Consider the following 19,366-nt stretch of genomic DNA (forward strand, 5'->3'; position numbering starts at 1 on the left):
GGTGCAGCCAGGTGGACAGGAGAGGGCAGAGCCAGGTGGATAGGAGAGGGGGGGTTGCAGCTACAGAGGGTGGAGGAGTGTGCAGCCAGGTGGACAGGAGAGGGGGGAGGGTACAGCCAGGTGGGGGGGGCAGAGCCAGGTGGACAGGAGAGGGAGGGTGCAGCCAGGTGGAGGGGGAATGCAGCCAGGTGGACAGGAGATGGGGTGCAGCCAGGTGGACAGGAGAGGGCAGAGCCAGGTGGATAGGAGAGGGGGGAGTTGCAGCTACAGAAGGTGGAGGAGTGTGCAGCCAGGTGGACAGAAGAGGGGGGGAGGGTACAGCCAGGTGGGGGGGGGCAGAGCCAGGTGGACAGGAAAGGGGGGGTGCAGCCATGTGGGGGCTGGACAGAGCCAGGTGAACAGAAGAGGGGGGGTGCAGCCATGTGGGGGCTGGACATAGCCAGGTGAACAGGAGAGGGGGGGTGCAGCCAGGTGGGGGCTGGACAGAGCCAGGTGAACAGGAGAGGGGGGGTGCAGCCAGGTGGGGGCTGAACAGAGCAAGGTGGGCAAGAGAGGGGGGGGAGATGTAGCCAGGTGGACAGGAGAGGGGGGAGGGTACAGTCAGGTGGGGGAGGACAGAGCCAGGTGGACAGGAGAGAGTGGGTGCAGCCAGGTGGGGGGGGGACAGAGCCAGGTGGACAGGAGAGGGAGGGTGCATCCAGGTGGGGGGGGGTGCAGCCAGGTGGACAGGAGATGGGGTGCAGCTAGGTGGTGGGGGAGGACAGAGCCAGGTGGACAGGAGAGGGTGGGGGGTTGCAGCTACAGAAGGTGGAGGGGGGGAATGCAGCCAGGTGGACAGGAGAGGAGTGTGCAGCCAGGTGGGGGGGCAGAGCCAGGTGACAGGGGAGGGTACAGCCAGGTGGGGGGGGGAGGATAGAGCCAGGTGGACAGGAGAGGGTGGGGTGCAGCCATGTGGGGAGGGGGGAACAGAGCCAGGTGAACAGGAGAGGGTGGGGTGCAGCCAGGTGGACAGGAGAGGGAGGATGCAGCCAGGTGGAGGGGGAATGCAGCCAGGTGGACAGGAGATGGGGTGCAGCCAGGTGGACAGGAGAGGGAAGAGCCAGGTGGATAGGAGAGGGGGGGTTGCAGCTACAGAAGGTGGAGGAGTGTGCAGCCAGGTGGACAGGAGAGGGGGGAGGGTACAGCCAGGTTGGGGGGGGCAGAGCCAGGTGGACAGGAGAGGGAGGGTGCAGCCAGGTGGAGGGGGAATGCAGCCAGGTGGACAGGAGATGGGGTGCAGCCAGGTGGACAGGAGAGGGCAGAGCCAGGTGGATAGGAGAGGGGGGAGTTGCAGCTACAGAAGGTGGAGGAGTGTGCAGCCAGGTGGACAGAAGAGGGGGGGAGGGTACAGCCAGGTGGGGGGGGGGGGCAGAGCCAGGTGGACAGGAGAGGGAGGGTGCAGCCAGGTGGAGGGGGAATGCAGCCAGGTGGACAGGAGATGGGGGTTGCAGCCAGGTGGACAGGAGATGGGGGTTGCAGCCAGGTGGACAGGAGATGGGGGTTGCAGCCAGGTGGACAGGAGATGGGGGTTGCAGCCAGGTGGACAGGAGATGGGGGGTTGCAGCTACAGAAGGTGGAGGAGTGTGCAGCCAGGTGGGGGGGGGCAGAGCCAGGTGGACAGGAGAGGGGGGGGGGTACAGCCAGGTGGAGGGGGGAGGACAGAGCCAGGTGGACAGGAGAGGGAGGGTGCAGCCAGGTGGAGGGGGAATGCAGCCAGGTGGAAAAGAGAGGGGGGTTGCAGCCAGGTGCACAGGAGATGGGGTGAAGCCAGGTGGACAGGAGAGGGCAGAGCCAGATGGACAGAAGAGGGGGGGGTGCAGCCAGGTGGAGGGTGGACCGGAGAAGGGGGGGGGAGTGCTGCCAGGTGGAGGGGGGATGCAGCCAGGTGGAAAAGAGAGGGGGGTTGCAGCCAGGTGGACAGGAGATGGGGTGCAGCCAGGTGGACAGGAGAGGGCAGAGCCAGGTGGATAGGAGAGGGGGGGGTTGCAACTACAGAAGGTGGAGGAGTGTGCAGTAAGGTGGGGGGGACAGAGCCAGGTGGACAGGAGAGGGGGGAGGGTACAGCCAGGTGGGGGAGGACAGAGCCAGGTGGACAGGAGAGGGAGGGTGCAGCCAGGTGGAGGGGGAATGCAGCCAGGTGGAAAAGAGAGGGGGTTGCAGCCAGGTGGACAGGAGATGGGGTGAAGCCAGGTGGACAGGAGAGGGCAGAGCCAGATGGACAGAAGAGGGGGGGTGCAGCCAGGTAGAGGGGGGATGCAGCCTGGGGGGGGGGCAGAGCCAGGTGGACAGGAGGATGCAGCCAGGTGGGGGGGGGGGCAGAGCGAGGTGGACAGGAAAGGGGGGTGCAGCCAGGTGGGGGGGGCAGAGCCAGGTGGACAGGAGGATGCAGCCAGGTTGGGGGGGGGATGGACACAGGGCCAGTGCAGGAGAGAGGAGAGAGACTGGTAAGTCACAGTGCTCACTCACTTGTAATGGTCCCGGGTGGGGGATATTATTGAAGCTGCAGGCATGCTGGAGGTGGAGAGGACAGAACAGTGGGGAATTGATCCTCTCCACCTAGGACAGTTACACTTCCCAAACCATCACCTGAGCACAGTGACAGAGCAGAGAACAGAGGGGACGTGGAAGGAAAGAGGGGGAGGGGAGGGGAGGAGCAGGTGAATGGAATTTCTGAGTCCCTTACCTTACATAGCAGGTAGAAGACAGAGGATGCAGCATGTCCGAGCAGAGGGCAGAAGCTGTCCAACTTTTCATTAACAGGCAGCTGATTGGTTGCTAGGACCGCCCATACTAACAAATCACAGGCTTTTTAACTTGAAAAGTTGGACAGCTCCCGCCTTCTGCTCGGACATTCTGCCTTCTACTTGCTGACTGTATAAGAATGAAATTGGCGGTGGGGGAAGGAGGACACACATAGGCAGTCTGCCAGATACCACAGCACTTGTCACCTGTGACCTGCACATCCCCCCCCCCAGCCTCGTGTACCTGATCAGGGCGGGCCAGGCGCAGTCCTCTTGGAAGCAGCAGCACCTTCTCTCCTGCTGGGGGGGGAGGGAGTTCTCTGTGTCATCTTATGCATGCAGTCCGTCTGGCAGCACAGCTGAAGTGCTCACTCCTCACCGCTGCATGCAGCCAGCAGGATGCCAGCGCGGCGCTCCGGGACCCCACGCTGTGCTGATGGCAGGGAGATCCTTGCTGCCAGGCTCAGAGGCGGCTCTTTAACTAGGCAAATTAGGCGGCTGCGAGGCCCCTGTGAGTGCGAGGCCTTAGGTGACCGCCTAATTTGCCTAATTAGAGAGCCGCCTCTGATTGTCGCTAAAGATTGGGGACGACCAAAGCGTCCCCTTGGAGTCCCTAAGTTATTTGCTAGGCGATACCCCTATGAGGAGTCCCTTATTAAGAAGTGGACTGTTCCACCAGTGGTGGACCCTCTGGTTTTCAGATTGAACAAGGCAACCAAGATTCCGATTGAAAAGTCCCCGGCTTTTAAGGATCCGGCTGACGGGAAGGGGGAGGCTGTGGCCCGCAATATGTACACTTTGGTTGGTTCGGCACTGAGACCGGTATTCACCATTGCCCTGGTGTCGCAAAAACTCTGATTGAATGGGCTAAGCTTTTACACCATGACCTCAGTTGTGTTGCCGGTGGTGCATCCCTGATGTGGATCTGTTGGCGTCTCGGCTCAACAGGAAGGTCCACAGGTTTGTGAGTCCTCTGGCAGGCGCCACAGACGCGTTGATGGCCTCGTGGGGTTAGCATTACCTGATTTACGCCTTCCCTTCTCTCCAGCTTCAGCCAAGACTTCTACGCAGGATCAAGGCAGAAGGGATTCAGGTCATCTTAGTGGCTCCGGACTGGCCTCCCTGGGTTTGGCACACCGATCTGGTGCGGCTGGTCGCAGATGTTCCTTGGAAGCTTACTCTTAGGGAGGATTTGCTATCCCAAGGGCCAATTTTCCATCCTGCTTTACAGTCGCTGGCTTTGACCGCTTGGCTGTTGAACGCCAGGTGCTGATGGATAGAGATTTGTCTAAATCAGTAAATCCAAGCTGTTAAAAGCTAGGAAATCTACTTCTAGGAAGATCTACCATTGTACGTGGAAGTCGTACATTGTGTGGTGTGAGTCTCTTGGGGTTCATCCTCGCTCTTTCTCTGTGGCTCGGATCTTGACCTTCCTTTCACAGGGGATTGAGCAGAAACTGGCCTTAAGTACAATCAAGGGTCAGGTGTCGGCCTTAGCGGTCTTCTTTCAATGGCCCTTGGCCACATATTCCCTGGTGTGTACCTTTCTTCAGGGAGTTAGGCACTTGGCCCTTCCATTGCGCTCTCCGTTGCCGCCTTTGGACCTTAATTTAGTGCTCTCAGTCCTCCAGAAGCCTCCTTTTTAGAATTTTCGGGAGATTCCCCTGCTTACGCTGTCCCGGAAGGTGGCCTTCTTGGTGGCTATCACATCTGCGCGCAGGGTGTCGGTATTGGCGGCGTTATCCTGTCATTAATCTTACTTGGTGGTTCACAGAGATAAGGAAGTTTTTAGTCTCTGTCCGTCGTTTCTTCCAAAGGTTGTCTCTGATTTTCATTTGAATGAAGATATTGTGTTGCCTTCCCTGTGTCCCAGGCCAAAACACCTGAAGGAAATTGCTTTGCATGCCTTGGATGTGGTCCGCGCGATTAGGGTGTACCTGGAAGCTACAGAGTCTTTTAGTGATTCAGGCCTATGCCATCAAGGGTCAGGTTCCGCCTTTTCCTGTCAAGGTGCACTCTACTCGGGCGCTCAGTGCCTCCTGGGCCTTCCATCATCAGGTGTCAGTGACGCAGACTTCTAAGGCGGCCACCTGGTCGCCGGTGCACACTTTTACAAAGTTTTATAAAGTGGATGTGTTGGCATCTGCAGATGCTTCTTTTGGCCGCAAGGTTTTGCATGCTGCTGTTGAGAAGACCTGATTCTCTTTGAGGGTGTATTGTTTTTTTTCAGGTGGGCTCCAGTTATTTTGTTTGGTTATTCCTGTTTGGCTTTAGTTAGCCTTGAGATTTTCTTTTTCGCTGTTCACACCCCTCATTTTTAACACTGCTTCGGACAGATCAGGAGATGTGTCCGACAATGAACGAAAGAGAAAATGGGATTTTTGACTTACAGTAAAATCCTCTATTTGTGAGGAAAGATTGATATAAATGTAATTTATGTACATTCGTGTTGCATGGCCGCGCAATTGTTAGCTAAAATAACGCAGCGCCAAGAAACAAAAAGGGGGTGTTCGGAGCTCCTATACCCAGGGTGGGTATGGGGAAAAATCAAGAGAGCAGCCTAAAAACATCAAAAGAGGATATAGGTAACCGGTCAAAATTAAGAGGTTTGTATACCAATGCCAGAAGCTTGGCCAACAAGATGGGAGAGCTGGAGCTGCTGATGTTTGAGGAGGTCTTAGATTTTGTGGGGATAACTGAGACTTGGTGAACTAATGAACTTCTTGGAAAGCAATAGACTTCAAATTGGACAATTTGTGTTTCCTCCAAGATCTGTCAATGTGTCTGGCAATACCCAGATGTGACTTTCTATGTGGACACTATTATACATTGACTGTCTCTATTCTCTTTCATCAGGCACCACAGCCCACGTAGGTATTAGCTTATATGGAGTGGACAATAAAAGTGGACACAGACATCTGGATAGTGAAAATACCTTCCACCGAAACAGCGTGGATATCTTCCAGATTGCCACAGAGAAGAGCCTGGGAAATGTGTGGAAAATCCGCCTATGGCACGATAACAAAGGTAAAAATTCAATCACATATACAATATATTTGTAATATTAAACCTCACTACTACACATATTGTGTGTTCAGCTACCTTCCCCCTACTCCCCCATGTGCCTCTAAATATTCTAGGGAATTGACACTCCAGAAGGTGTCAGCTGCCTAGGTCCGCTTCCTCCCTTATCTATTAGACTTCCCCTTTGGGGAAGAAGACCGGGCCGGCTGCAACTCGATTACCAAACTATACACAGTAATAGGATATAATTTCCATTGCGCTGGATATAAAAAAACACATTACTCGCTTCCTCCCTCCTTGCATGTCATAGCCCTCGCCTCTACTGGGAGTGTCAAATTACTGTCTGTGCTGGCTCAGCTTCCTCCTCCCCTGGCTCCTGCTGCTATCAGTCACAGTCTGTGGGGGGGGGAAGTATCGTCAAGCCACACTGTGTGTATATGGACACACACAGCGTGGCTCAGGATCGAACCTGCACAAATGCCCCCATAGCAAGCAGCTTGCTATAGGAGCATTCGGCAGGGGGGAGGAGCGAGGAGCACCCGCTGGGGACCCTAGAAGAGGATAGTCGGGCTGCTCTGTGAAAAACTGTTGTACAGAGCAGGTAAGTATAACATGTTTACTATTTAATACAAATATATGTTTAAAAAAATTCACTTTAATAAATTAACTGCAAGTATTGCTGTAGAACATATTGGACTTGTAGACACTGTTCTGTTTCAAAAGTCACATCATACATTGACATACCTTCCTATACCCAGTCTTTCCAGAAAGTATGGTCGCCTGCTGACTTGGCACCATTAACAGGCAGCTTAACACCTTACCAATCTGACTGGACGTCATATGACGTCCTTCAGAACGGGCCGCTAGTGCAGCGCGGAAATCGGTGGTGTGGTTTGTCCCTTGGACGTGCCATCTCCAATCAAGGTAAAGAGTTTGACGTACCCTCTTTATCATGTGATTAGCTGTGTCCCTCACAGTGTAAATAGGAAATGCCAGTTATCGGTATTGCTCTCCTCACACTGACAATGCATGAGGAGAGCCGATAAGCAGCTTTTCTCAGTGGGAACATCTGCACTGATAATCAGTGCCGCCCCATCAGTGATACCCACCAGCAGTGCCAATCAGTACCCATCAGTGATGCCAATCAGTGCCGTCTATCAGTGCCCATAAGTGCTGCCTATCAGTACGCTCAGTGCAGCCTCATTAGCGCACTTTTGTGAAGGAGAAAAATTTCTTATTTACAAAATTTTATAACCGAAAGGAAGAAAAACATAGTTTTTTCAACATTTACGGTCTTTTTTTTTTTTGTCTGTTTAGCAAAAAAAAACCCAGTGGTGATTAAATACCACCAAAAGAAAGCTCTGTCTGTCTCAAAAAAACTATAAAAATGTTGTTTGTGTGCAGTGTTGCATGACTACGCAGTTGTCATTCAAAGTGCGACAGCACTGAGAGCTGAAAATTGGCCTGTACAGGAAGGGGGTGAAAGTGCCCTGGATTGAAGTGATTTAATTATTTAGAGCAATTTGTAAAGAATCCCCTGGGGGTGGGACTTTATAGGCTACTCGAGAAAAAATAAAAATTGTTTTAAATATATAAATGTTTATTAATATTTATTTATTTATTTATTTATATATTTAAAACAATTTTTATTTTTTCTCGAGTAGCCTATAAAGTCCCACCCCCAGGGGATTCTTTACAAATTGCTCTGCATATTTGGGATGTGGCACTCACTATTAGGAACATAGTGGGAACACACCTACAGATTTAATTATTTAGTAAGACACAGAAGCTGAATCCAACACAATTCTACTTCAGTTAATTGAAGTACAGTTAATGTTTTTTAGTCCTTTGAAGTGTAAGAAGGCAATAACTTTCCTAAGCTCTGTCTCTCAGTAGTACTAACACTGACTGAAGACTGAACTAACCAGTATTTACCAGGAGGGCAGTACAGATGGTGATACCAAATAAAATAAGTAAACACATTTTAGTGGCTCAAAACCTTCCATAAATGTCAGCATACTACTGAACAATATTAATCTTATGAGGTTTAATGCAGCAAATAAAAAATACATACAAGTAGGACAGAACAGACACAACAAAGATTAGTTATTTCTACACTGACCTGTGAACAAACGTCATCTGTTCATAAGCATGGATACAGACTGCTGGAATAAGAAACACTCAGTCCTCACATGGAATGCAGACTAAACATATTTAGGTAGCTGTAAACCCAATCACTAAAATCTCATGTAGCAAGGTTTCCAGGCCTGTGGCTTGATGTGGGTCTGCCATTGTCACTGGTTACCTCTCCAGCCCATGTGAGCTGCGACCCTGGGTGTGAGATTTGTTTTGTGGTTTTATTGTAGATTAGGGGAGCATTGCCCCCAATAAATGTAGAGATGCCAGCGTCACGCGTGCCACCTTTCAATGCAGAGTGCCAGCGTTCCCCCCGCGAGACCCGTCCGTGCACTTACCTCCCTTCTCTTCAGTTCAGTCCCCGGATTCCCCGCATCTCCTCAGTCCTCCCGCGGCGCCTCCTCCTCGGCCAATGGCGTGGGGTTTGCCTTTCGGGCCAATCAGGAAGCGGGAGAACCCGCTCCCTGATTGGCCAGGAGGAGGATCAGTGTGACAATAGCGAATTTTCATTCGCTATTGTCACACAATGGGCGGGCTCGGGGGGGAGCAATGCTCTGCGCCTCGGCTCTACTACCACAGTGAAATTATTCAAAGTTCCTCGAACGGCCCAGTACCATTTGATCCACGGACCGGTATCGGTCCGCGGCCCGGGGGTTGGGGAACACTGTCATGCCGCCCCCCACGTGTCATGGAAAAATGCCACCCTGGGCGGCTGCCCCATTCGCCCATGCCTAAAACCGCCACTGCTCCAGCCGACGCTAGCCAACGCTCACTGACTCTCAGAACACACTGTAACCAGTGCCATCTTAAGAGCATTAAAGGGCCCTGGGCAATGCAGTACACTGGGACTCCACCTACACAATCACCCACGAGAATAAAAATGCAAATTATCGATAAGGCGATATTTATTGGTACAGCAGTGCCAGGCTAATGACAGCTTCCAAGTTCGGCAGCTGGGTCCAGTGAACACACACACGGATTGGAGTCAGACTCGACTGTCCTGTGTGTGCCTGTTCCCGTGGAGGTGGACAGGCATTTCTGCAGTTGTGGGCTCCCCCTTCACGGTCCAAGTGGCCTGACAGCAGTGCAAGGCCGACAGACGCTTGCCACTTGCTAAGTTCGGCGGCGGGAATCAGGACTAATGCTTGGTTGGGCTTGGTCGCTGGGCAGGTGGGGCCCCCTGGGCAAGTGGGGCCCCGGCAACTGCCCAGCATGCCCATTTGGTAAGATGGCCCTGACTGTAACTTGATAGAAGTGCTGAATCCTCGACTTTACGTCCAGAAGATCCAGGACTGCGGATTATAGAACTACTGACCCTGCGGTACTGCAGTCACTGACTACTTTCCCCCCAGCCTTGCACTGGCTTGAGGTAGTTTGTCGTAGGTTCCTGTATGGCTGCAACTTTCTACTGACACTCTGCACAATTCAGGGCCCAAACCGCAGTTGCCCCCTTTAACCTAGAACTCTTCAGGGTTCACTGACTATGTACCCCCTCAGTAACTTCAGGGTCCTCAACCTAGGTACCCCCCTTCCTCAGCTAGCTGGCACTGGATCCTAGAACCTCTTTTGGAGTGGTCCCCTCTGACTCTAGGCAGAACCCCAGGGACAATCCTCAGTGCTCACGACCTGTGTAGACTTTCCTGGGACTGGACCCCTCTCACTCTCCGCAGGTTCTCAGCACACCGGATCCCCTCAGCTTAACTCAGCACTCTCTGGATTCCCAGGCGACACCCCAAGACATCCTCTTCCTCAGACAGGAGGAGAGACAGCCATACTCTCCTTCCCGTGACTCTGCTCCCGCCAAAGACACTGTGTCACGCACTTCCCCCAAACTTATATCCACTCCCAGAATCCTTTGCGGCATAATCAAAGCCATTCGCAACTCTGCCTCGAGCTACATTACCAATCTTGTCTCCAAATATCACCCAAACCGTCCGCTCCTCTCAAGACCACTTACTCTCAAGCTCCCTTGTCTCCTCCTCCCATGCTCGTCTCCAGGATTTCTCCAGATCCTCTCCCATCCTCTGGAACGCTCTACCTCAACCTGTATGGCTATCTCCTACTCTAGCTGCTTTCAGGCGATCCCTGAAAACTCATCTCTTCTGGGAAGCCTATCACTAATCTTCCATCAGCTCATTCCCTACTGCTACAACCTCTTGTAACACCTGCCCCACCTCATTAGATTGTAAGCTCTTCTGAGCAGGGCCCTCTTAATCCTCTTGTATTTTATTGTATTGTAACTGTATTGTCTCCCTGTTATATTGTAAAGCGCTGCGTAAACTGCTGGCGCTATATAAATCCTGAATAATAATAATAATCGGCCTCCTGGGGTAGTTACAAGCTTGAATGTGTCCCCTGATTGGGCTTCCTCCACTACCCTATGAGAAGCCTCTCGCAGGAGCCAGTGGGGAGACTTCCCCTTCAGCAAACACACCTGGAACCCATGACACTCTAACTAACAAAAAATCATGGCCCTGTTGTTAGGCAGACGAGGCCCACTATACATTTACCTAGCACCTACCTGTAGGGAGCTACACCCATATAAGCTTTAATATGTTAATGACATTTCAAAAGTAATTTTAAGTATTTTTTAATTTGCCTGGTGATCTTGCCTTAAGGGTCCTTGTTCAGATACTTCCTGTTATAAATGACAACACTCCGTCCCTTACTCCAATTTGTGCTACTGCGTTGTCACTGTGTCACGCAGAGTTCAGATGGAGACTACAGGTGGCCATTTCAGCACCCATTACACAGGCATGATCACTGAAGTACATGTAGACAAAAAGTAGCTGCAAAATGGCTTCAGGAGATCAGTAGCACTGAGATGAACATTGGGTGAAAAAAAGGGGAAAACAAGTATACTACTAGAAAATAAATGCAATTGTTTGATACGCGATGCTTTAACAAACTAATTGCCGTTCCATTGAGGTTTACACCTACCTTAATTTTGCTTATAATAATTTTATGCTGTGTTAATGATGTGACGCAATTATGATGCTGATATTTCTGTGTTGGTCTCAGGGCTCAGTCCATCTTGGTATGTGCAACACGTCATCATCCGGGACCTGCAAAGCAGCAAGAGTTACTTCTTCTTAGTCAATGATTGGCTGTCTGTAGGTCAGGAGGACAATTGCCGGCGGGTGGAGAAGGAAATTTTTGCTGCCAGTGAGTTATCTTTATATGACAGGTGGCTTGTGTTACTTTTTCTGGATGCATGTTGACAGGATGTTTGTATTTTCAGGTGAGACGGAGTTGAAGAGGTCCTCTAGGATTTTTGTGGGGGAACTGCAAAGAGGCATTTCGGAGAAACACGTCTGGCTGTCTATGTGGGACCGGCCGCCGCGTAGCCGCTTCACCCGTGTTCAGAGAGCCACCTGCTGTGCGGTTCTTATCTTCCTCTTCCTGTGTGCCAACACGGTGTGGTATGGCATTGTGGGAGATCGGAATCATGGGTAGGTGTACCTTCCTCTCCTTAGACTACATAGATTGCTTTTATTATATTAGTCCAGTTTTTAGGATTTTTTTTTTCATTGTTGGGTGTTTTCTTAGCTATTTATAGTAAACATGTCATGTGAGAAATAGTGTGGGGCTGTCATGGCCAACTTGCTGAAAATGCTGCTTGCCTGGCTGATATGTTGATACCATGGATTTAATACCAACCTTTAAAAGTTATACATCATCCACCTACTTGTTCTGGAATAGGACACCAAGCATTGGAGTAAAATGGTCATCATTGCAGCCAGGCAAATAGTATCTTCTGAACTAGAAGTCAGCAATAGTAGTCTTCATGTTTTTTCCTGGCTACTGGACTTTAAAGTGGTTGTAACCCTCTGAAATGAAAAATTAACAAAGCACATCGCTCTATAGTATGTACTGGCCTTGATCCAAAGCACCTAGTGTGAGTTCTGTCTGCTCTGTCCTCTCTCTATCTGCATGAGTCACTTCTGACAGGCTATGCTGACATCACAGATTCCCATGAGATGCCCCCCCACCACTAGCACACAGCAGGTGTTTGATAGCCTCAACTGTGCATGTTTCCCTATTTACCTAAGTAGAAAGGAGGTGTGTCCATTCCTTCCACTCAGGTCTCAGATTACAACCAGCTCTGAGCTGTGCAGTGTGTGATGTCAGATCCCTGCCCCCTGACTACTGGAGCTCAGATAATAGCCTTTGAAGGGCTGTACAGGAGAGGTATCTACAGATAAATAGGTACAAATTATGTAGGATTTGTTTAATCTCAGTGTATCCCCCAAAGACATGCCACTTTAGTGGGTATATGTAAGGGTTTACAACCCATTTTAAGAGGAAAATATACCTTTGCTTACACCCCTGTGACAGCGCGGATTGGCCCAGAGCTGTCACATGCTCATACATATCCAGAAGTAGCAGGTATTTGCTTTCAATCCTGCTGCAGATGTGAAAAGTAAGTATCTACTCTAATAGGAAGGGGATTAAAGTGGTTTAAAGACAGAAGATAGTAAACTTTAAGAGAAAAAAAAAAAAGATTTCTCCCTGCAAGGTAAAGGTATAATGTGCTACTATGAATTGCATACTAGCAAATTATGAAAGTCTTACCTTAAAACAAAACCCTCCAGCACACACTGTCATCGCTGCAGAGGCTTCCTTCTTCACCCTGTTTTCCTTTCAGGGCTTGCGGGCTGCGGCCGTTTGAATAGCCGAACTGCGATGATGTCACTGCCATGCACGTGTGTAAGAGCCACGGCCACGGCACAGAGCTCTGAAGGAATGGCAGGGGTATGCCTTTCCTTCAGAGTGCATGCGCAGGTGACGTCACCACCTGCCGCTCACTAGAATATCTCCTAAACGGTGCACGTTTGGGGGATATTCATTTAACCTACAGGTAAGCTTTATTATAAGCTTACCTGTAAGTAAAAATAACACAGCAAGAGTTAACTATCGCTTTAATGCATTATATACAGTAAGGAGAAAAAGCCTTCTGCATGCAGCACCCCCCCCCCCCAGCCCCCCCTAAATACTTACCCAATCTCAATCCAGCAATGTGCATGAGAGCATTGGCTCTTTCTCTTCTCACTGGACAGAGAAGCAGCAGGGGGAGCCATTGGGTTCTGCTGCTGTCACTCACAGCCAGTGAGGAGAGAGCGGGGGGTGGGGCTGAGCCATGCTCTGTGTGTCAGTGGTTAGACAGGTCTGGCTCTAGAGCAGGGGTGGGGAACCTTTTTTCTGCCAAGGGCCATTTGGATTTTTGTAACATCATTCGGGGGCCGTACAAAATAATCAACTTAAAAATGTGCCTGTTATATTTGACCACAGCGTGCCCCCTTTCAATGCAGAGTGACCACAGCGTGCCCCCTATCAATGCAGAGTGACCACAGCGTGCCCCCTTTCAATGCAGAGAGACCACAGCGTGCCCCCTTTCAATGCAGAGAGACCACAGCGTGCCCCCTTTCAATGCAGAGAGACCACAGCGTGCCCCTTTTCAATGCAGAGAGACCACAGCGTGCCCCTTTTCAATGCAGAGAGACCACAGCGTGCCCCCTTTCAATGCAGACTGACCACAGCGTGCCCCCTTTCAATGCAGAGAGACCACAGCGTGCCCCCTTACAACGCAGACTGACCACAGCGTGCCCCCTTATAATGCAGACTGGGGGGGGGCACACTGAGGCGTACCAAGCCCCCCCGACCAGTGCACTTGACTTACCTTCCTCTCTTCGAGTCCTCCCGCGTCCCGCCTCCTCCTCGGCAATGGCATTGGCCGAGGAGGGGGAGGATCCGTGAGACAAAAGCGAATTTTCATTCGCTATTGTCACACAAATGGGCGGGCTCGAGACGCACTGCTCTGCGCCTCGGGTCCACCCTTTTCGGAGACTCAGTGTCAGGACGGAGCCATCGGCTCCTTCTGACACAGCAGCACGGGGAGGGGGGGCGGACGTCACGATCGTGCGGGCCGGACGTCACGATCGTGCGGGCCGCATGCGGCCCACGGGCCGCAGGTTCCCCACCCCTGCTCTAGAGCCAGCATACACGAGTGCACCCAGAGCAAGCAGCTTTCTCTTGGGGCATTCGGATGGGGGAGGAGCCAGGAGCACTGGCAGGGGACCCCAGAAGGGGAGGATCGAGCCAAACCACTGCGCAGAGCAGGTAAGAGCAGGTAAGTATAAAAAAAAAAATTTTTTTTAAAAAAAAAATTAGAATCACTTTAAAGCAAATTTCTAGATTGTAGGCTCTAACAAGTGGGGTCCTCTGATTCCTCCTGTATTGAATTATATTGTAACTGTTCTGTTTTCCCTCATATATAGCCGCGCTATATAAATCCTTAATAATAATAAAAATCTGTTGCTTTGCTATGTAAGGGAGGATCACAGGTTTGCCTTAAAGGGATTGTAAAGGCAGAAGTATTTTTTTTATCTTAATTCATTCTATGCATTAAGATTAAAAAACACCTATGTGCAGCAGTCCCTTTGAGCTCCCTAATACTTGCCAGAGCATGTCAATTATCCAGGAGTTGTTGCAGGAGTGTCTGAGCTGCCTGGGACTCAACTCCCGCTGCTGTCAATCAAAATCAATCAGCCAATCAGGGGAGAGAGGGGGCAGGCCGGGTCAGGGCTGAAGGCACACAGGGAGCTCTGACTCGGCTTGGGTGCCCCCATATCAAGCTGCTTGCTGTGGGGGCACTCAACAGGAGGGAGGGGCCAGGAGCTACGAAGAGGGATCCAAGAAGAGGAGAATCTGGGCTGCTCTGTGCAAAACAAACTGCATAAAGGAGGTAAGTATAACATGTTTGTTATTTAAAAAAAAAAAATAATTTACAATCACTTTAAAGGGAGCCAGTCACCATTGGGCTTACGAAAGAATCTGAAAATTTCATTGCATACTATTATAAGTTTTGTTATATTCCTTTATTGCAATGGGTGACTCTTTGTTGGTTGTAATACGAGGTAATCCCACAATCTTTCCTTTACTTGTAGTGCTAAGTAATTAACTTGTTTTTCCCTCTTACAGGGACGGTGCGGTGTCTCAGGTGGTTCCCCTCAGTGTGGACTCAGTGACTGTTGGATTGGTGACGAGTGTCTTAGTCTATCCCATCTACCTGTTTATCCTCTTCTTATTCAGACGAGCTCGCAGCAGGGTGAGTTCACTGGTGTCTACTAGTGGAGGTGACATTTAATTGTGTGTCCCTCTCATATATCACAACATGGTTTATATTGTGTACTTTCTTCTTTCCACAGACCTGTGTCAGGCCATCCCTCACATATTTCGATCAAAACTCCTTGGAAATAGATAATTACCTGGACAATATGTTGATGGAGAGTTCTTTTATGACATATACAGGGATACATGGAGAGGTGAGGATGTCCCATCATTCATAGGTAGTTCTCAAAACATGTGTACCTACCCTTTAGGGATTCATTAGCACAGTTCAATGTGACAAAGCAATTCAATAAAGCCAATATGGCTTCGGCATAGAATTTCAGACAAGAAGCAGCAGGCCGCACCCAAACGTGTGACAGTGCCTAGGCACCCTCCGTTTTTATAGCCCAACAGGAACCTATCAGGAGTTTAATAGGCACACTGTGCCCACTCCTGATTATTATTTCTAGATTATGGTAATGTCACCAAGGCACAGAGTCTAGGAACAGAAAAATCTATTCCAAAGAGACACTACAATTGATGAAAAAGTGGACCTGGCTGAAAGAAATGCCAAAAAAAAATGTTTACTGTAAGCGATACATCATTTACAACTGACTTTTATCACGTGGAGGATCAGATTGCCTGAATCTATGTCCCTATTATTATCATGTGATTGTGTGGGCATCAATGTAAATGTTTCCAAAATTGTGAAGTTTTTCTAATGTGGTGATGATAATACTTTCATTATTTTCATAGGGATTTTCTGACCAGACCAAAACAGAAATAATTGTGGATGACACAAAGGGGTGAGTTCCTGGACTTGTATTTATCTGTGGTTCTTGTATCTCTGTCCGTCTTCAGATTTCATTGCTTCTTTGTTGTCATTTATTTAACTCTGTCAAAATGTCCACTGGATTTTATAATCTCTTTTTTCTGCATATATTAATAGATTTGTAGTTTTTCCCAATTATGATCATAGCTCCCAACTGTCTCTCATTTGGAGGGACTGTTTTCCTTATGGAGCCAAATTCCTTTGTCTCTTTCCTCCTCAGTTGTCCCTCTTTTTGGTCTGAATTTATTGACCTCTATAAAAATATATTAATGAATTTCCAAAAAGTGTTATGCAACGTTAAACCTTACATTAAACTTCACATTTGTTATTTTAAAAATTCCAATATGAAGAAAACTAGTGGCAAAAAAAAAGAAAAAAAAAAAACAACTTGTGTATAAATTCTTCCTGAACTGTGCAAATGGAGGTGTTGGAGTGGTGTGTTCTTTTATGAACATTCTTTGTGCTAACAGGAGTTCATTCTTATCTCAGAAAGTTGGAAGGTAGGGTTAACATGTATGTCTGTATCTCTGCAGTTTCATTCAATGGAGTGCCAATGATGGTATGCTCAGCTGGCCAGACCTTCTAAGTGACCCGACCATCATGGGGAACAGCATCCAGAAACTTGAGAAGCACCGCAGTAGTCAACACCTTGGGGTAGATGGCAGCTGCCATCCCAGTGAGGAGGAAAATGTGGTACTAGGCCTTCCCCCATCTATGCCACGCCATTTCTTAGCATCAGGTAAGCGTACAAGGATAGAAGTGATAATATGAAATGTGCGAGTTTGAGGAGACAACATACTCAGAAGAAAATTGACTATTTTTGGTCTGAAGTTTGGTCAGTTTTGGATTGTCAGCAATATTGCTATTCGGTTGTGCAGAGATTTTCTAGCACGTTCAGAAAGCATTGCATGGCATTGACAAGGACTCAATGTAAAGCATGGGTGTCCAAACTTTTGGCCTCTCTGGGCCACATTGAGTGTAGAGAAATTTTATCGGGCCGCATATAAAATCTATACTATAGTAAAGGCATGTAGTAAAATGCCGCCGCGCCCCCCGCACTAATTTAACACAACTAGAGGATGATCAAATTAAATGGAATCAGTATACAGAGGTTTACTTCTTCTGAGAGACAATAAAGGAACACTCTAACCACCATGATCACTTCAGTGATTTGAAGTGGTCATGGTGATAGGAGTCAGAAACACTGCACATGCTCGCCCCCCCCCTCAGCCTCTATCTACCCTTAAGTTGGAAGCTGCTGTGGCCGTGCCCCCGATCCGACTTCCTTCCTCCCCAGCAAAAAAAGATGGTCAGGGGGCAGTGGGACGCATTGCCTGTGGTTCTGGGCCGCATGCGGCCCTCAGGCCGCCGGTTGGACATGTCTGATGTAAAGCATAGAACCTAAAGTAGACTTGTGCATGCTTTAGGTCTCTCTAGATCGAAGCTCACACAGGAGTCAAGGCTCCCTACCTGCTCCTTGTAGACAGTGTTCAGGCATAGTAACTGCCAGCTCAGGAATCCAGCACTGCATTTATTTCTTTTAGCTCCAGCTCCAGTAGAGGTTGAAGGGAAAGAAAAAATCTTCACTTGGGACTGGGTATTTAAAGAAGTATGGACAAAGCTCTGACCCAGATTCAGCCGACAGCAGGCTAAAGTCCGCTTTCGGCTGATGTCACCAAGCCAGTCTAGGCTCTGCAGGAATCCTGACCATAATGTCAGGATCCACTCGGATGTCTCGAGCGGCAGTCGACTCAGCCTCTCAACATGCCACTGAGAGCCTGAGCCAGCTGGTCGTGCCCCCTCCTCAGCCTAGCACATCCAGTGAGTGCTGGAGGGGCAGAGAACAGAGGGGTTACTGACAGTAATGGCTCTGTGTTCAAAGCAGATCGTGAACTGAGCGATCAGTGGTCTTTGATCACTTAGTTCTTGATTTAGAGCTGATGAGGGACAATTGCAGCTCTGATAAGTGCTGCAGCAATAAAGGTGGGTATGTATGTTGCTTTTTAGTATAATGTAAATGAAGAAGAAAGTGGCACTTCCAAGACCCAGGAACTTGGAAACTTGAGTTTATTTCTTCAAATCATAGGTACAACATCAGACAAGACTGCAAGACAAACTGGACAGCAGACGCGTTTCACACCTTGTGCTTATTCATTGCATAAACTCAAGTTTCCAAGTTCCTGGGTCTGGAAGTGCCACTTTGTTCTTCATTTACATGGATTCCTCAGGTCACGGACCTTGGTGAGCACCCATTCCTACAGGACTGCCACAGCTGCTCGGGATCTATCTGGCTCAGCTGAATGTTTTCAGAGCGGTGATTTGTTTCATTTTGGTTTCCTGGGCTTTTTAGTATAAAGCAGTTCTCTTTTAAAGCTCAGTTGACCCCCTTTTTATTTATACCTGTAATGGAGTCAGGCTGCAAATACAGTAATATATACACTATTCTTTTATTATTAAGTCTCTAAAAGCTTCAGCAAGGAGTGAAATATCCTGGAGATTTGGAGTGCTGCCTTCACACACAAGCAGTGGCATGGGTCTCCAGTGGTCTGAGGCACCTCTGCACACTGCTCCAGTCAACAGCATTCTAGCTCTCTGAGCAGTGGCATCAATTGGAGCAGTGTTAGGGGTCCATGTTAGACTGCTGGAGACCCAGACCACTGCTTGTGTGTGAGACCAGTGGTCCAAATTTCCATGTTGCTAATCTAACATGGTATTTTAACCCTTGCTGCAGCTCTTGGCAAGAAAAAAAAACATGAGAAGTGTAGATGCTTAGTTTTTGGAAACTGCTAAATCTTAACCAGCTATTTCTTGTATTTTGTAAAGATGGAGCCAGCAGCATGTCTCTCCCCCAAGACCTGCGGAGGATTTCCCGTACAGAGACAGATCTTTTGTCAGACCTGTGAGTACATTTGTTAGGCCATACAGCTTATTACATTACAATATACTGTGTTTCATTTTCTGATGGATAATGCCTTGTATGGTTTAAGCTGCCATCCCTTTATTTATGTAAAATGCAATGTTTTTTGTCTGAAAAGAGCAACAATTATTTATGACCGCGTCTATGTAGTTAGCTGATAGTATATATCAAAATCTCTTTACTTTAATTGGTATTGGATATAGTAGGCAATGGTAAAACCAGTCTTAGTGGGACACTGCGTGAACCTGATCTTGGTAAAAAGCTGATGATGTGGCTTTTTACCCATGTGATCAGCTGTGTCCAATCACAGCTAATCACATGTAAACAAGGAAATGACAGTTGTTGGCTCTACTCACCTCAAACTAACAGAGTGTGAGGAGAGGAGAGGCGATCAGCCGCATCTCCTCATAGGGGAGAACTGTATTAGAAAATCAGCCCCCCAACAGTGCCCATCAGTGCTGCAAGTCAGTGCTGCATTTCAGTGCCGCCTATCCCTGCATCCTATCATGGCCCATAAGTGCTGTCAATCAGTGCTCATCAGTGCTGCAAATCAGTGCTGCCTACCAG

General features: G+C 49.1%; 1 protein-coding gene across 2 annotated transcripts in view; it reads left to right on the forward strand.

The window, feature by feature from the left end:
- PKD1 (polycystin 1, transient receptor potential channel interacting) overlaps positions 1-19,366 on the forward strand; it is a 280,745-nt gene that overhangs the window by 238,314 nt on the left and 23,065 nt on the right. For both annotated transcript variants that reach the window (XM_082261257.1, XM_082261258.1), the window contains exons 26-33: positions 5,637-5,807; positions 10,962-11,105; positions 11,182-11,392; positions 14,922-15,048; positions 15,149-15,265; positions 15,807-15,856; positions 16,416-16,621; positions 18,706-18,781. In XM_082261257.1, the coding sequence (XP_082117383.1) occupies positions 5,637-5,807; positions 10,962-11,105; positions 11,182-11,392; positions 14,922-15,048; positions 15,149-15,265; positions 15,807-15,856; positions 16,416-16,621; positions 18,706-18,781 (1,102 nt within the window). The remainder of the gene's footprint in view (positions 1-5,636; positions 5,808-10,961; positions 11,106-11,181; positions 11,393-14,921; positions 15,049-15,148; positions 15,266-15,806; positions 15,857-16,415; positions 16,622-18,705; positions 18,782-19,366) is intronic.

This window comes from Pelophylax lessonae (genome assembly GCF_965119305.1).
Source record: "Pelophylax lessonae genome assembly, chromosome: 6".
NCBI lineage: Eukaryota > Metazoa > Chordata > Amphibia > Anura > Ranidae > Pelophylax > Pelophylax lessonae.